At 40.1% G+C, this 17,335-nt stretch overlaps 1 protein-coding gene across 1 annotated transcript in view; it reads left to right on the top strand.

The window, feature by feature from the left end:
* LOC132817083 (coiled-coil domain-containing protein 158-like) overlaps nt 1-17,335 on the top strand; it is a 158,983-nt gene that overhangs the window by 97,598 nt on the left and 44,050 nt on the right. Inside the window, exons 11-13 of the mRNA XM_060827249.1 lie at nt 3,657-3,846; nt 8,717-8,869; nt 10,209-10,321. Of these exons, the coding sequence (XP_060683232.1) occupies nt 3,657-3,846; nt 8,717-8,869; nt 10,209-10,321 (456 nt within the window). The remainder of the gene's footprint in view (nt 1-3,656; nt 3,847-8,716; nt 8,870-10,208; nt 10,322-17,335) is intronic.

Below are 17,335 nucleotides of genomic sequence, written 5' to 3' on the forward strand. Positions count from 1 at the left end.
TTTGGGGTAAAGATTAGGTACGAGCTGAAAATGTGTTGCTGGTTAAAGTGCAGCAGGTCAGGCAGCATCCAAGGAGCAGGAAATCTGACGTTTCGGGCACAAGCCCTTCATCAGGACGTCGAATTTCCTGCTCCTTGGATGCTGCGTGACCTGCTGCGCTTTAACCAACAACACATTTTCAGCTCTGATCTCCAGCATCTGCAGACCTCACTTTTTACTACGTAAAGATTAGGTACATTCCCACATGATGACAAAAGGAAGAACATCCAAAACACAAACTCTCTGGATAAATGAAGATATGAAGATTAAAATAAAAAAGGAAATGGAAACTTTTAACAAATGTCAGGTTTGTTGCTTTCAAATGTTAGAGCATGAACTAAAAAAGGAGCTAAGAAAGTTAAAGGAAGGATGTTTGAGAATAGATGAGATAAAATAAACCAGATCCCAAAGTAGAAATTTTAACAGCATAGCCAAATGAAAGGTGAGCCAGTCATGGACCAGAAAGGAAATTGCATGGAAACTGAAAGAGCAAACATTTTGAAAATGTACAGTTATATGGGTGGATGCTAAAGATAGCTGATAAGTGCCTTGGAACATTGTACCAATGAAGAGGTAAATTTTGCCATTTGGAATAATTAAATGCAAAAAATGTATTTAATAGAAATAAATTACGGATACCGATCTTTAGCCAATTTGGTATAACCATGCAATATCAAGAAACGGTTGGAGGCACTGGTAACTGCAAAGGCTATGGACCCTGATAATATTCCAGCATAGTACTGAAGACTGGTGCTCCAGAACTTGCTGCTGCCCTTGCCAAGCTCTTCAAGTACAGTTGTAGCATTAGCATTCACTTGACAAATTTGGATATTTGCCCAGGTCTATCCTGTACGCAAAAGGTAGAACAAATCCAAACTGGCTAATTCCCACACCATCAGTCTTCTCTATCATCAGTAACATGACGGAAGGTGTCATCAACAGTGCTATCAAGCAGCACCTACTCAGCGATACTCATTCAGTGACACCTAGTTTGGGTTCCACCATGACCTCTTAGCTCCTGACCTCATTGCAGCCTTGGTTCAAGCATGGACAAAAGAGTTCAATTCTAGAGGTGAGGTGCGGGTAACAGCTCTTGTCATCAAGGCTGCATTTGACAGAGTGTAGCATCAAGGTGTCATACCAAAACAGAAATTAATGGATATCAGAGGGCAAACGTTCTGCAGGTTGGAGTTATATTAGACACATTGAAGGATGTGTGATGCTGGAAAAGCACAGCCTGTCAGTCAGCATCTGAGGAGCAGGAGAATCGACATTTCAAGCATAAGCTCTTCATCAGGAATGAGGCTAATGGCCCAAAGGGGCTGAGAGATAAATGGGGTGGGGAGGTGTGGTTGGGTCTGGTGGGAAGGTAGCTGGGAGTGTGATAGGTGCTGAAGGTAGGGGTGAAGGTGATAGGTCAGAGAGGAGGGTGAACAGATAAATGGGAAGGAAGAGGATAGTTCAAGAAGGCGGTGCCGAGTTGGAGTGTTGGATCTGGGATAAGGTGGGAGGAGAGGAAAGTGAAGAAACTGGTGAAATCCACATTGATGCCATGTGGTTGGATGGTCCCAAGGCAGAAAATGAGGCGTTCCTCCTCCAGGTGTCAGGTGGTTAGTGTTTGGAGGTGGAGGAGGCCCAGGACCTGCATGTCTTTGGTGGAATGGGAGGGGGAGTTAAAGTCTCAGCCACAGGGCGGTGGGGTTGTTTGGTTCAGCTGTCCCAGAAACATTTCAGGAGTCCTCAGGGTAGTGTTCTGGGCCCAACCATTTTCAGTTGCTTCATCAAGGGCATTCATAAAGTCAGAAGTGGGGATGTTCGTCAACGATCGCACAATTTTTGACACCATTCACAACTCCTCAGATAGTGAAACAGTCCATGTTCAAATCCAACAAGATTTGGATTATATCCAGGTTTTGGCTGATAAGTAACAAGTAATATTTGTGTCACACAAATGCCCGACAAAGTCTATCTGCAATAATAGATAATCTAACCATTTCCTCTCGACATTCAATGGTGTTACTATCACAGAATCCCCCACTATCTACATCCTTGGGGTTACCATTGACCAACTCAACTGGACTCACTGCATAAACACAGTGGCTACTAGACCAGCTCAGAGACTAGGAGTACTGCTGAAAAAAAACCTGACTTCTCCACCGTCTACAACATACAAGTCAGGAGTGTTATGGAATGCTTCCCACTTTCCTGGATGGATGCAGCACCAACAACATTCAAGAAGCTTGATATTATTCAGGACAAAGCAGCCTGCTTGGTTGGCACCACATCCACTCCCCCCATCACTGACTCTTGGTAGCAGCAGTATGTCCTAACTACAAGGTTCACTGCATAAATTCACCAGAGATCCTTTGACACACCTTCTAAACCCACACCACCTCCATCTAGAAGGACAAGGGCAGCAGATACATGGGAATGCAACCACCTGTGACTCTCCTCCAAGCTACTCACTATTCTGACTTAGAAATATATTGTCATTCCTTCACTGTTGCGAGGTGAAAATCCTAGTGTTTCCTCCCTAAGAACACTGGGGGTCAACCTAGAGCAAGTGGACTGCAGCAGTTCAAGAAGGCAGCTCACCTCCACCTTCTCTAGGGCAACGAGGCAATAAATGCTGGGCAGCGATGCCCAGATCCCACAAGTGAATAAAAAAAATTGAATTGTCTAGAAATAAATGGGGATGTATCAGATATGCAAGAATTGAAATAAAAATATGAAGAGGAATAGGTAAAGCTGGGGAGAAAAATGAAAATAAGAACTGATAGTGGTTTGTAGCATATTGAAAGGAATATACAGGAAAAGAAAGTATTGACCTTGCTGTCACAGTTGGGTTATAAAGGAAATTGGACAGACCAACTGAAGGAGGAGCACGTAGAAAACCATTACAGTCTATAGGCAGAACTAAAATTTAGAGCTAATGAGAAGTTTTGAGAGAATATTTTTATCCCTTGCAGAAATTTAGTTAGGTTGGAAAATGGTGCAGGGGGACAGGAAGCAAAATGTCTGGACAGAGAACCAGGGTAAAATCTAAGGTAGAGATCGTCAAATTAAGGAATGGAGAAGGTAACTGGGCAATGGCTACAGACAGTGGGGTCAGAGGGAGCTGTGGAAAGAGTCAGAGGTAATATAACAGCAAGCAAGTAGCAAAAGAACATGGAAGAAAAAGAGTATTTAAAGTTCCAAGATAAATCCAAAAAATTAAACTAAACCTTACCCTCAACTACTTACCAGAGGTTCCCATTTCCTTTAAACCTTTGCAATCTGTTTCTGATACACTGTTTTGTGAGAAAACCCTGTGCAGATCACTGCAATTGTAACATATTGGTGAAATTGTCATTATTATTACAACAGTTTGTTTCTGAGTGACTGGGTGACAGAAATCAGCACGTGAGTTATTTTCAGGAGCTTTGTTTTGATTAGCATAAATTTGCTTATAAACAAGGTTGATACAAGTATCAAGTAAATGGAGGTATGGTAAATTCGACTGATGTGCTGTTTTTAGAGTAGTCAACTATAGGTAGAAGTGTATTTATACATGTGCACTCTTGACTTGTCACCTTATAATAATTTAATTTGGTGCGAATAACTTTGTTTTCTGTTAGACTGAATTGGATCACAAAGAATCACAAATGCAAGAACTAAAGGCACATCTCTCTGAGTTGGAAAAGGAGAAAATTAAGTTAGTAAATTCTGCAACTCAGCAAATGTCTGAATTGAGAGATTTGTTACAGGAAAAGGAAGTGCTTGCAAATGAATTAAATCTCATCCAGAATCAAATGGCTGAATTGAAAGGTATGAGATAGTCTGCCAACAAGGTTTTGGGATAGTGATTGTGCTCCTTGCATTTTGTCAGTAATATCTTAAACTCTTCATCTTCCCATCACTGTAAAACTCTAAGTTAATATAAATGTGAGTTTAAAAGTTGATGATATCTGAGGTCTTAACATTTCTCTGCAAAATAGTTCTGTTGGTGAATTGTTTGATAATGCAAACTAATGCTAAAAGTGGAACAGAAACTGCAAAATTGGATGTTGTATAATTGTTAAAATAAGGAAATTTTGAGAAGTGATAGAATGGATTTTAATCACATTTTTTAAAGTGATAAGAACACCTTCTTAAGAATTTCATATTGTATTGTAAAACTTTTAAAAGGTAATATGGTAGGGGTGACTGTTGTTCTCCAAATTTTCCTGTGATGGATATTGGAAATGATTTATGCATTCAGGGCAAACATACTGGTCGGAGCTATACCTTCCTATAGGCCCAGTGGCTTCTGGGATATGTATTTCAAGAGGTAATTGCTCGACAGTTACATTATAAGCACTGAGGTGGGAAGAGGACTTATCTCAACAGGTAAGCTATCAACCTTGAACAGGTGTTCCAAAAATGATAACCTACAAAGGAAAGCACTGAGCTGCGCGAATCACTGCTGCCAAAAAAGAATTGAAGGTAATAATGCACCTATAGCCACCTGGCAACCAATAGACAATCAATTCTGTGAAGTGGCCCAAATATTCTGATTAAGTTTGGAATCCCTGTTTCTGCCCCTTTTCAGATTAAAAATGACCAAATTACCTTTGGCTGTTGTTTTGCGCTGGAGATTTCTGGACGGGGTACTCAATCCACTAGTCTCTGGTTGTGGAGGGGTGGGCTTTGTCGGTTCTGGGTTGAAGGAGAGGGTGGAGTTAAGCTGGTGCCAGTGACGATGTGTCAAATCCAGTAGGGTTGGTGGGAGTGGAATAGGGACTGAGTTGTGTGGGGGTTCTGGTCAGATATGGTTGTCAGGGTTATGGGGCTATAAGGAGTTAAGGGAGTCAGTGATAAGTCAGGGGGTCAGCTTATTAATTACCAAGGGGTTACAGTCGGTTTTTAATCCTCTCACTTAACCTGGATAACTGTCAGCTTTGTTGGTCAGTTGGAACATTTCGAATTTTCTGACTTTACTGCACTCTTAAGGAGTACTCCAGACAAGAAATTGCCAGTTGAAAAATTACTACTGACTTTGATCATATTTGAATTTTAATGTATTGTTAAGATTCCTTAATTCCAGCATATTCTGGTATATATACTAGTCAAAGGCTAGCTTTAAAATCTATATTTTCACTCTCTGTCTTTTCATGAAAAGCAGTTATATTGCTGATTTCCAATCTGCTTGGACTGTTCTAGAAACTAAGCTATTTAAGACAGCGTACACCAAGTAGTACTGGGACCAAGACTCTTGCAAAGGAATGAACTGGAGTTACTGGTGAGAGAACTGAGTAGGGAAAGGAAGACCTGTAGGAAGAATCAGCACCTTGTAGTGTCTGTGTAATGAGATACCATTTGATGGTTTTTAGCAGGTTAACATAGCAAGCGAAAAATCAAAATGGTAACAAAAACAAAAGTTTTGCATCCAAAGGAATTCAAACTAAATTGTTTCAGTGTCTCTGCACTGTAAGAAGCAAAATTATAGAGCAGGTCATAGATTGAAAAGTAAAATTATGATGTTTTATTACTTTTATCGTGTCATGGTTCTGCACCTGAATCATCATTAGGTTTTCAGCACAATGACAGCTGTTTGTTAAAACTTTCTGGTATAAAGCTTTAAAGAAGCATAAGAGGGGTGGATTAGCTGTATTAATTACAGCTATGACCTGTGCACTGCAGCATGAAAACATCTCAATAGATATGCAGCACAAGCTGAATGCTTTCCGACTGAACTGAGGAATCGCTAATGCATCTATCACCTTCTTGAGACTATATTGTGAACTGCCACTTAGTGGATAACAAGCTAAGAATGAAGCTTCAGCTTTAGATGATTTAGCTAAATATTACTAATATTAGAATAATTTCAAAGGATTTTTGTTACCCAAAAATATATCTTGAAATAAGAAAAATGTTTGTGGCTGGAAGGGAGAATTTTTATTGCCAATGTTTATGCATGTATTTTCTCATCTACTACTGCCTTAAAGAAGCATACATTTCTTGACCTACTTGTGGCTAATGAATCCCAAGCAAGTAGAGAAAAAAAGTGGGGAAAAGTTTAGGAAACAATGATTTTATACAGTTAGGGTCAACTGAAAAAAAGGACTGGGAAAAGAAATATAGGATAATGAGATTTAAATAGAACCTTTCTCCAGGTAAGATGGAAGGAGAAAATTGCAAACAAACCAAGTGATCAGGAGCAGGAAACATGAACAGGAGATAAAAAGACATACAAATTAAGTCTATTCCATGGGTCAATAGAGGTTTTAGAGCAGATTTAAATCTAAACAGGTGATTTATTGCTCTTAAGACAATGAATAGTATCTGAAACTGAGGCAGTAAAGAATAAAGGAAAGCCAAAATGAAGATTATAGAAGTTGAGGAGAGCTTAATAAAAGATCCCTCCCAAAATGTGGAATAAAAAGATTTTCTCTTGGAATACTTGTAAGAATAAGTAGGATTAGCACCACTAAGACATGAAGTAGATAAACTTGTAGAGAATGAAGAGATATGGAGGCTGTCAATATGTGTATTACATCAAGGAGAATTATGAATATTAACATTATAACCACGAGAGGATGACACAAAACTGAGTGGAAGATATTATTTAATGAAAGAGCCATCATTGACTGTTCTATTGAGCCTATGTAAAGAATATCAGAAATGGCATAGCTCCTCAGTAATGTGATCAGTTAGCAGTTTCAGCCATGAAATTTAACCATTGACTTGCAAATATTGGAAAATGGAGGCCCCTGGCAAGTAGGGCACTGGGATGCCTCTACATTGAACTTCTACATGGTAGGCGTGATTTAGATATATGCTGCACAAACTATGTGGCACACATTCAGTAGGAGATTGTGGGTATTGTAGGAAAGATTGGATCATTGATGGGAAATTGAAAAGCTGCCTGCATTTGTGTCTGCGCTAAAAGGCAAAGTAAGACAGAACTCCTGTAGTCTGCATGTTCCAAGTGAAAGCAAAAGGCACGGCAGAAATTCCGTGATGATCCAAGTAAGCGTAAAGTGAGTGAGTGCACAGAGGGCAAGCAAAGATCTCTGAGATGCACTATGTTCTGATTGATGAAAAAGGTGCCCATCTGCCCAACCCTTGCCTGCAAAACAGCTGGAGTAAAAAATGAGGTCTGCAGATGCTGGAGATCACAGCTGCAAATGTGTTGCTGGTCAAAGCACAGCAGGTTAGGCAGCATCTCAGGAATAGAGAATTCGACGTTTCGAGCATAAGCCCTTCATCAGGAATAAGAGAGAGAGCCAAGCAGGCTGAGATAAAAGGTAGGGAGGAGGGACTAGGGGGAGGGGCGATGGAGGTGGGATAGGTGGAAGGAGGTCAAGGTGAGGGTGATAGGCCGGAGTGGGGTGGGGGCGGAGAGGTCAGTAAGGAGATTGCAGGTTAGGAGGGCGGTGCTGAGTTGAGGGAACCGACTGAGACAAGGTGGGGGGAGGGGAAATGAGGAAGCTGGATCAGCTTCCTCATTTCCCCTCCCCCCACCTTGTCTCAGTCGGTTCCCTCAACTCAGCACCGCCCTCCTAACCTGCAATCTCCTTACTGACCTCTCCGCCCCCACCCCACTCCGGCCTATCACCCTCACCTTGACCTCCTTCCACCTATCCCACCTCCATCGCCCCTCCCCCTAGTCCCTCCTCCCTACCTTTTATCTCAGCCTGCTTGGCTCTCTCTCTTATTCCTGATGAAGGGCTTATGCTCGAAACGTCGAATTCTCTATTCCTGAGATGCTGCCTAACCTGCTGTGCTTTGACCAGCAACACATTTGCAGCTGCAAAACAGCTGGAAGCAACATTGGAAAGTAAGATGCCAGTCAGTTCCAAAGTGCAGTACTGCAGTGCTGAATAATGCTTTCATTAAGTTAGAGATATGCAGTGATGATGTAGTGGGACTGATGTTTTGCTGGTGCCAACCTCTGTAGGTGGAGGGTGCAGGGGTCACTGCCCATGGAATGTGCCCTGAAATGTAGGGGAATGCTGCCCAAGGTGAGCACTCAGTGAAGGCACCAGACAGCTGCAGCCACTGGGTAACAGTTCTAACTTTCATGTCAGGAATTGGCAGCTGGTATCTGCTGGGATGCGTTCCTTCACTGACTTTTCAGGGGGATGGGTGTAAAACACACCATCTGATAAGGTCTGCCCATGACATTATTGTTGAACTTGTTGAACTTGCGTGAGGTCCCATTTCAGAGGGGTCCTATTGAAGGAATGATGAAAAACAATGGGCAAAGGAGAGCATAGATGAGATAATTGAGTTGGTATTTTATACCATATGAAAGATAACAAAGATATACTAATCATTGACTGCTTCCACTCATTGGAACTTGGCATAATTTGAAATAATTAAAAAGATAGATTAGAAAAGTATATTTACATGGAGAATAATTAGAATGTGGAATTTTCTACCACAAGCCACTTACAACACAATATCCATAGATTGTCTTAGAAGGTAATCAGTTTGTTTACAGGAAAGATATTGAAAGATTATTGGAGCAGGCCACATCAAGAGAAATATGCAAAATGTACTCGTTGGGCCAAATGATCTGTTACTGTTTTGAGATGCTTTGACTCTGCACTGTATAAATGTGAAACTTATTAAATAATTACTTTTGAATACTCTGAGTTGTGTTATCCATTTGCTTGAGGTTGTGATTTCACTCTTTATTTATTGATCATAGAGGAGTATGAAAATTTACAGAGGACCTACACGTGCAAAGCTGAAGAGTATGACTGGGCTACAAACAAACTTAAAGCTCAGCTGAAAACAACCCAAACTGATCTTGAGCAAACCAGGGAGGCGATGAAAGTACTCGAAGGAGCAGATACCCATGGTAGTCATTTTCAGTCCATACTTTTTAGACTGTCATATATATGCAAGCTACTTAGTTGTATATCCTTTTACCCTGTGTGACAGTGGTGATTTTTTAAAATTCCGTATGAGTAGTCACATGACAGTACAGAACTTCAGTTCATTCCCCCATCCCCCTCCCCTCTATTTATTTCGCAGCCTCACCCCCAATCCTGATGAAAGGTTCCGACCTGAAACGTTAACTCCCCTTCTCCTCTGCTGCTGCTTGATCTGCTGTGCTTTTTCCAGCTTGATTCTTCATCCACTCTATCAACAGAGACAGGCTATCAAAGCTTTTGCACTCATCAGGCCAGGTACAAGAATGTCAAATTTCAAAAGCAGCAACAAGTTATATTGTATGAGAAAAGGCTGCTGATTGGCTTAGAAGGTGATTTTGATTGGTCAAGGCACTGCCGCTGAATTCATTCTGCCCTAATGCTTGCAAAACTGAAAACTCCAACAGTAAGCATTTTTTGTTCAGGAACAATCAAATTAAATATGATTAAAATTTGGCACTTTGACTGTTGAACAACATATATATTAAAGTAATATTCCTTCAGGCATTTAGTTAACCAAATAAGCAAAATTACCTGAGCATCTCACGTGATTTTTAACTTTGTCTACCCCAGTCTAACACGGCACTTCCATATCAAGAAGACAGCTAACATTCATCTGACCATATTCCGTTAAGTGTTCCACATCCCCTTTTTTAATGCTCTTGCAATAAACAACAATACAGAGATGTAATTACAATCCTTTATGTATGTCAGAGAGGAAAAGCTCAGTGGGAATAGTAAATTACAGAAAATGCTGCAATTTACAAGAGTCAGTTTGCCTCTCGAAGATTTCAGATGACAGGTCACTGGTCTCATTTTACCCTTTCTGACATAGTTTGACATGATCTCCATTTCTAGTATTTCCTCCTTTCATTTCAAATTTAAAATTTTGCAATTTTATTCTTCTGAATTTTTATGAATAAAGTGTTTTTTTAATAATGGGTACCATAATATTGTGGAAAATAGCAGTCACCTTGTAAGACGTGACTGAAGAAAAGTCATTTATACTATTTCTAAGAAAGGCCAATAATCTTACACCAAAGATATGGCAAGGAATTAGGAGACCTTGATTTCTGTTCTACTTGAAGAATCTGAAGAAAAATATTTTATTGAACACCAGTAAAACTTTGTTGGAACTCATCTATTTTTCTACCCTACTTGTTTATTTACCAGAGGGATTTGTTACTCCATAGTTATACCCTTGCTGACTTGTTATTGATATCATGGCCTAATGCAATTTTAAAAGTTAAATTCTGTGCCCTGCAGCAATGAAAGTTGCCGTGGGAATGCAAAAGCAGATCACAGCCAAGCGTGGGCAAATTGATGCACTTCAGAGCAAGATCCAGTACCTAGAAGAAGCTTTAGAGAATTCTGAAAGGGTATGCAGTAATTCATTAATTTTCTAAACTTATTCAAACTATTGATTACAAACAATTTATTTCATTGATCACCCTCTAATTAATGATATCTCAACATCTAATGCAGGGTTCTTGGAGTGGGGAACACACTCCAACAAACATCTTTCCTTTAGTACTTTGCACTGTATTGACTCATCCTAACCTTATGCTTTCTAATCCTCTCAATCTGTTTTAGCTGGACATTTTGTTTCAAACCACACTCTAGTTTGCTGGTATTTCTTAATGGCTTTCCTTGTGCAAAGAGAACAAAACTACATCCCTTCCAGTTTAGTTATATCAGTAAAGTAATTATTATAATCTTTTGCAGAAATTTAGCCAATTTTTAAAATTTAGCTTGTCAAGTTCCATTGTCCATTGTCACCAATGCTTGTTTTTTCTATTACTTTACTTAAGTTGAGTCCAGCTTCAAACAAAGTGATCGATTATGGAATCGCTTCAGTGCCAGTTAATGCTGAATTCTGAATTTCAGACTCATATTGAACATCATGTGTTTGGGTAACAGATAGCTTGCAGATATATGTTGTGTTGATTTCTCAGGATTTCCACAAGTGAAAAGCTTACTGTGAAGCTTCAGCCTATTGGTTTCCTCAACACTGATCCTTACAGTAAAAACTAGAAAAACTGCGGCTGCTGTAAATCAGAAACAAAAGACCCAAAATTTAATCTGATTTCTGTCCACATACGCTGTCAGATCTGCTGAGTTTTTCCAATAATTTCCGTTTTTGATCCTTACAATCCCTCGAACACTGAAGCTGGTCGAGAAATCTAACATCTAGGGGTGGGATGATATTTTTCCCAACATGTAACAAAATTCTTCACATGGTTGATGGATGAATGGATGGAAAGAAGCAGAGATACAGATCAGCTTACGATATCGTATTTTGAGAAAAAGCCCAGTGCAGAGTTCAGATTTTTGAAATTGCACGAGTTGAAGAAATTCCAATATTTCTTTATTATTGACATACTGTCCTATTTGTAACTTCCATCCTGACCTTCACTGTAGTGCATATTTGAAACATTGCTAAGGAGAAAAGCTCCATAGAATACCGTTTTCAATAGCAGTGAAAACAACAGCCATTTACTTACACATTGTTCATTATCCCCTTTACCTTATTCACTTTCTTTTTCATTCGTTACCTTACAACCATATGAATCAGGTGTAGGAGTAAGCCATTCCATCCCTCAAATCTGCTTCATCATTTAATAAAATATGCCAGATGCGATTATAATCTCAATACACATTCTGCCTCCCCCGATAACTTCTCACCCCTTTGCGTAATAATAACATATTCACCTCTGCCTGAAAAATACTTAAGGATTGTATTTCCACCGCCTTTTCAGGAAGAGGGTTCTAAAGATTCATGACGATTTGAACGAAAATAAATTGCCTCATCCTGATTTACATCAGCAATATGTGCCCCCGTTCTAGACTCTCCCAAAAGAGAAAACATGCATTTCCCATTTACCTTGTCAGGACCCCTCAGAGACTTTCATGCTTCAATCAAATCACCTCTTTGTCTTCTAAATTCACTGGATCCAAGCCTAGCTCATCTGATGTTTCCTAATATAACAACTTCTCATTCTAGGTATTAGTATAGTAAACCTTTCTTGAACTACCCCCAATGCATTTACATCCCTCCTTAAATGAAGTAATCAATGCTGTGCAGATTACTTCAGCAGCTACACTCGTGCTGTATACTACTGAAGCATTGCCTCCCTACCTGTGAATGTAATTCCCCATTAAAGCGATAATATTTTATTGGAATTTCTAATTACTTCACATATCTGCAATTTAATCTTTGGCAATTCATGTGTTAGGGCATCCAGATTCCCCTGCGTCACAACCTCTGCAATCTCTCACTGTTTATATAATAAGTTTATTTTTTATTCTTCTTGCCAAATTGGACCATTTCACATTTTCCTATGTAATGTAACATTTGCCACATCTTTACCCACTTGCTTAACCTATCTGTATATTTTTGGAACTTCCCTACGTCTTCTTCACAACTTACTTTCCTACATATCTGAAAATGTGTTGCTGGAAAAGCGCAGCAGGTCAGGCAGCATCCAAGGAGCAGGAGATTCGACGTTTCGGGCATAAGCCCTTCTTTAGGAATAAGGAAAGTGTGTCCAGCAGGCTAAGATAAAAGGTAGGGAGGAGGGACTTGGGGGAGGGGCATTGGAAATGCGATAGGTGGAAGGAGGTCAAGGTGAGGGTGATAGGCCGGAGTGGGGTGGGGGCGGAGAGGTCAGGAAGAAGATTGCAGGTTAGGAAGATGGTGCTGAGTTCGAGGGATTTGACTGAGACAAGATGGGGGGGAGGGGAAATGAGGAAAGTGGAGAAATCTGAGTTCATCCCTTGTGGTTGGAGGGTTCCTAGGCGGAAGATGAGGCACTCTTCCTCCAACCGTCGTGTTGGTATGGTCTGGCGATGGAGGAGTCCAAGTACCTGCATGTCCTTGGTGGAGTGGGAGGGGGAGTTAAAGTGTTGAGCCACGGGGTGGTTGGGTTGGTTGGTCCGGGTGCCCTAACTCCCCCTCCCACTCCACCAAGGACATGCAGGTACTTGGACTCCTCCATCGCCAGACCATAACAACACGACGGTTGGAGGAAGAGCGCCTCATCTTCTGCCTAGGAACCCTCCAACCACAAGGGATGAACTCAGATTTCTCCAGTTTCCTCATTTCCCCTCCCCCCACCTTGTCTCAGTCAAATCCCTCGAACTCAGCACCGCCTTCCTGACCTCTCCGCCCCCACCCCACTCCAGCCTATCACCCTCACCTTGACCTCCTTCCACCTATCGCATCTCCATCGCCCCTCCCCCAAGTCCCTCCACCCTACCTTTTATCTTAGCCTGCTGGACACACTTTCCTCATTCCTGAAGAAGGGATTATGCCCGAAACGTCGAATCTCCTGTTCCTTGGATGCTGCCTGACCTGCTGCGCTTTTCCAGCAACACATTTTCAGCTCTGATCTCCATGATCTGCAGACCTCATTTTCTCCTCGAAGATTTCCTACATATCTGTCTGTCATCAGCAACTTAGGTAGCTATACCTTCTGTCCCTTCATTTAAATAATTTATATAACTTGGAAACAGTTGAAGTGCTGTGGCATACCACTTATTGCATTTTTCCAACCTGAAAACAACACTTATACCTACTGCCTGCTTTCCTGTCAGCAAGTACACTACCCATACACAACAAGCTTTTATTTTACTCAATAAGCTTTGATGTGATATCTAATGTAAAGCCTTATAGAAATCTAAGTATAGCACATCCACCGATTCCCCTTTATCCACATGTATGTCTTCTCCTCAAACTACTCCCAATAATCGGCCAACATCAGGGCCCAGGCACATAGCAGCCCAAAGCTCCAGCTATTAACTCAGTATCACTTCCCTCATGATCGTCATTTTCCCGGGTTCCTCTCTTATGTCTATTTCCTGATTTATTGCTACTTCTGGGATATACCGTTTATTCCCTTTCATGAAGACTGATACAAAATACCTGTTCAATTCATCTGCCATTTCCTTAATTTCTATTAATCAGTCTCCACTCTCAACCTTTATAGGACCAGTACTCACTTTGTTAATTATTTTCTTGTGTCAATATTTATAAAAATTCTTACAGAGTGTGTTACATTTCTGGCAGGTGTTCTGTCATACTCTACTTTTTCTCTATTCATGAACTTTTCAATTAATCTTTGCTGTTTTATATATTCTGTTGAATTTTATGAATTCAGTCCAATTTTGTGATCTGCCACCTACCAATACTTTAACTTTTAGTTTAATACTTCCTTTAACCTTTGTGTTTAACCATGGATAACTTATTCATTGGAATGTATCTATTCAGCATATTCTGAAACATCATATTAAATGTCTGCCACTGCATCATTATAGATTTATTCTTTAACCTAATTTTCCAATTTACTTTAGCCAGTTTTCGTGTTCTTCTTTAAATTTTAAGAAATAGTCTCAGGCCTCTTTCTCTCAAACTGAATGCAAATTTCAATATTTTGGTCGCTGTTATCAGGGCACCATCGCTATGAGATTAATATTTTTAAAAAATACTTTCTTATTGCATAATTCCAGATAAAGCTTGCTCTCTGGTCAGTTCCAGAATATGCTGCTCTAAGAAGCTATCCTGAAAACATTCAATGAAATCCTCATCTGAGTTTTCTTTGCCTGTCTGACTTTAATTGTTGAAATGTAAATGAAATCTTCCATGATAATCACTGTGCTTTTCTCACAAGCTATTACTGTTTCTTAGTTAATGATCTACCTTACCATGTGGTTCCTGTTATGTGGCCTATAAATCATATCCATAAGTAGCATGCCTTTATCATTTCCCATTTTTACCCAAGCTATTTCCATATCTTGGCTTCCTGAACTTGGGTGATGCCTTTGTTTTGTGCTAATATCATCATAATATATCACAGCCTCTACTCCACCTTTTCTATTCTTTTGTCATTCTTAAATGTCTTGCACCTTCACGATTCAGGTATTGAAGCATACCATCCTGCAGCTACTCCTCGATAGTGGCTACCAGGTCATACTTGCTCATTTATATTTGCACTCTGAGTTCATCAGGTTTGTTTTGAATGTTAAATGAATGCAGATACAGAGCCTTTAATGTTATCCTTAACTCTCTTAGCCTCATCACATATTCACATGACTTTCAGAAAACTCCCCATCCAGTGCTATATCTTTGCATGAGGAGAAATTGTGCTTTGCTTTACATTTCCTCACAATTTATTTCAAGTTGAGCATTTGGAGGTTCTGCAGAAACAGCTTTCCAAAGCTGCTCACCCTGGTTTATTTTCTGTGTTGTGCAAATTGCTTTCTGAGGACTTAATAGAGTGGCTATATGATGTAACTCATGGCATACTTCACATTTTATCTAATGGAGATTATTGGTGAAATCTTTCATTCCTCCCCAACAAACATTTATAGCTGTGTACTGTGGTAGAGTTTTAAGTCTCCCTGCCAACTGTTTTTGGCAGAAGTTCAAATTTAGTTAAATATAGCTGACTTCCATAATTGCCTTAGAAGGAGTGAATCTGAATCAGCCACACTGAGGTTATTATATTTCTGATGTGCTAACTTGAAGATATAATTTCTACTTTCAATTACACTTCAATATTTACTGTTCTATACTGTAGGTTCATAATTCTGTAATGAAGATAGCATTTCTGAATGGTCAAAATGCCTCAGGAGCAGTTAACTAACTACAATTGATATACAGTACAAAATGAGAAACCTGGCAAATCATTAACATTCTACTCCTGGAAGAACATGGCAAACTGAGATCATAGAATTATATCAGTCAGAAGAGGCCCTTTGGCCCTGAGTTTGACTGACAAAACCTACTGTAAATTTATACTAGTCCCACCTTCTAGCACTTGGCCCATTGCCTTGAACATTATGATATTTCAAGTGTTCATCCAAGTACTAACAAGAAGTTATACGACAGAATTATTTGACACCCAGTCTTGCCCTTCCTTGAACCAGACCTCCGTCACTGTTACATTATGGTAATTCCACATTGCAATCTGCATCTAATTCCTCATCCTTACTCATTATGCTCCACACATTTATGAAGAGTCACTGAGTTATACAGCACAGAAACAGACCCTTTGGTCCAACTTGTGCAGGCTGGCCAGATATCCTAAACTGATCTAGTCCCATTTGCTAGCATTTGTCCCATATTTCCCCCCAAACCCTTCCTATTTATGTACCCATCCAGCTGTTTTTAAATGTGTAATTTTACCTGCCTCCAACATTTCCTCTGGCAGTTCGTTCCATGCATGTATACACCAATCTACAGTTATGCCTCTATAGTGGCTACCAGATCATACTTGTTCATTTCTGCATGTGTTCTCAGTTCATCAAGTTTGTTTTCAATGTTAAATGAAAGCAGATACAGAGCCTTTAATCTTATCCTTAACTCTCGTAGCTCCGTCACATATTCACATGACTTTCAGAAAACTCCCCCATCCTGTATCTTTGGATGAGGAGGGTTTGTGTTTTTCTTTACAACTTTTCTTTATGTTTCATCACAACTTACTTCAAGATGAGAAAATTACCCCTCAGGTCCCTTTTAAATCTTTCCCCGCTTACCTTAAACCTATGCCCTCTAGCTTTGGACTCCCTACCCTGGGAAAAGAGACCTTGGCTATTCATCCATTCCATGCCCCTCATGATTTTATAAACCCCTGTAAGTTTACCTCTCAGCTGCTGATGCTTCAAAGAAAACAGCCCCAGCCTATTCAGCCTCTCCCTGTAGCTCAAACCCTCCAATCCCAACAACATCCTTGTAAATCTTTGCTGAACCCTTTCAAGTTTTGCAACGTCGTTCTTTGAGCAGGGAGACCATAATAGAACATAGAATTCTAAAAGTGGCCTGATCAATGTCCTGATGCCATGCCATGACATGACATGCAACATGACATCCCAACTCCGACACTCAATGCACTGACCAATAAAAGCAAGCATGCCAAATGCTTTCTTCACCACCCTGTCTACTGTGACTTCACTTTCAAGGAACTATGCACCTGCACTCCAGGTCTCTTTGTTTTGGCAGTGCTCCCAGGGCCTTACCATTATGTGTATAATTCCAGCCCTGATTTATCTTACCAAAAATGCAACATCCTGCATTTATCTAAATTACACTCTATCTGCCACTCCTTAACTCATTGAAGCATCTGATCAAGGTCCCATTGTACTTTGAGATAACCTTCTTCACTGTCTACTACACCACCAATTTTGGTGTCATCTGCAAACTTATTCGCCATACCTCCTAAATTCACATCCAAATTCTTTATATATATATATATATATATATATATATGATGAAAAGTGGTGGACACAACACCGCTTCTTGTGGCACACTGCTGGTCCCATCCTCCTGTCCAAAATACAACCTTCCGCCAGTACTCTCTGACTCCTACCTTAATTGGAATTGGAATTATGTATCC

The sequence above is a fragment of the Hemiscyllium ocellatum genome, chromosome 1, assembly GCF_020745735.1.
Source record: "Hemiscyllium ocellatum isolate sHemOce1 chromosome 1, sHemOce1.pat.X.cur, whole genome shotgun sequence".
Classification (NCBI taxonomy): Eukaryota; Metazoa; Chordata; class Chondrichthyes; order Orectolobiformes; family Hemiscylliidae; genus Hemiscyllium; species Hemiscyllium ocellatum.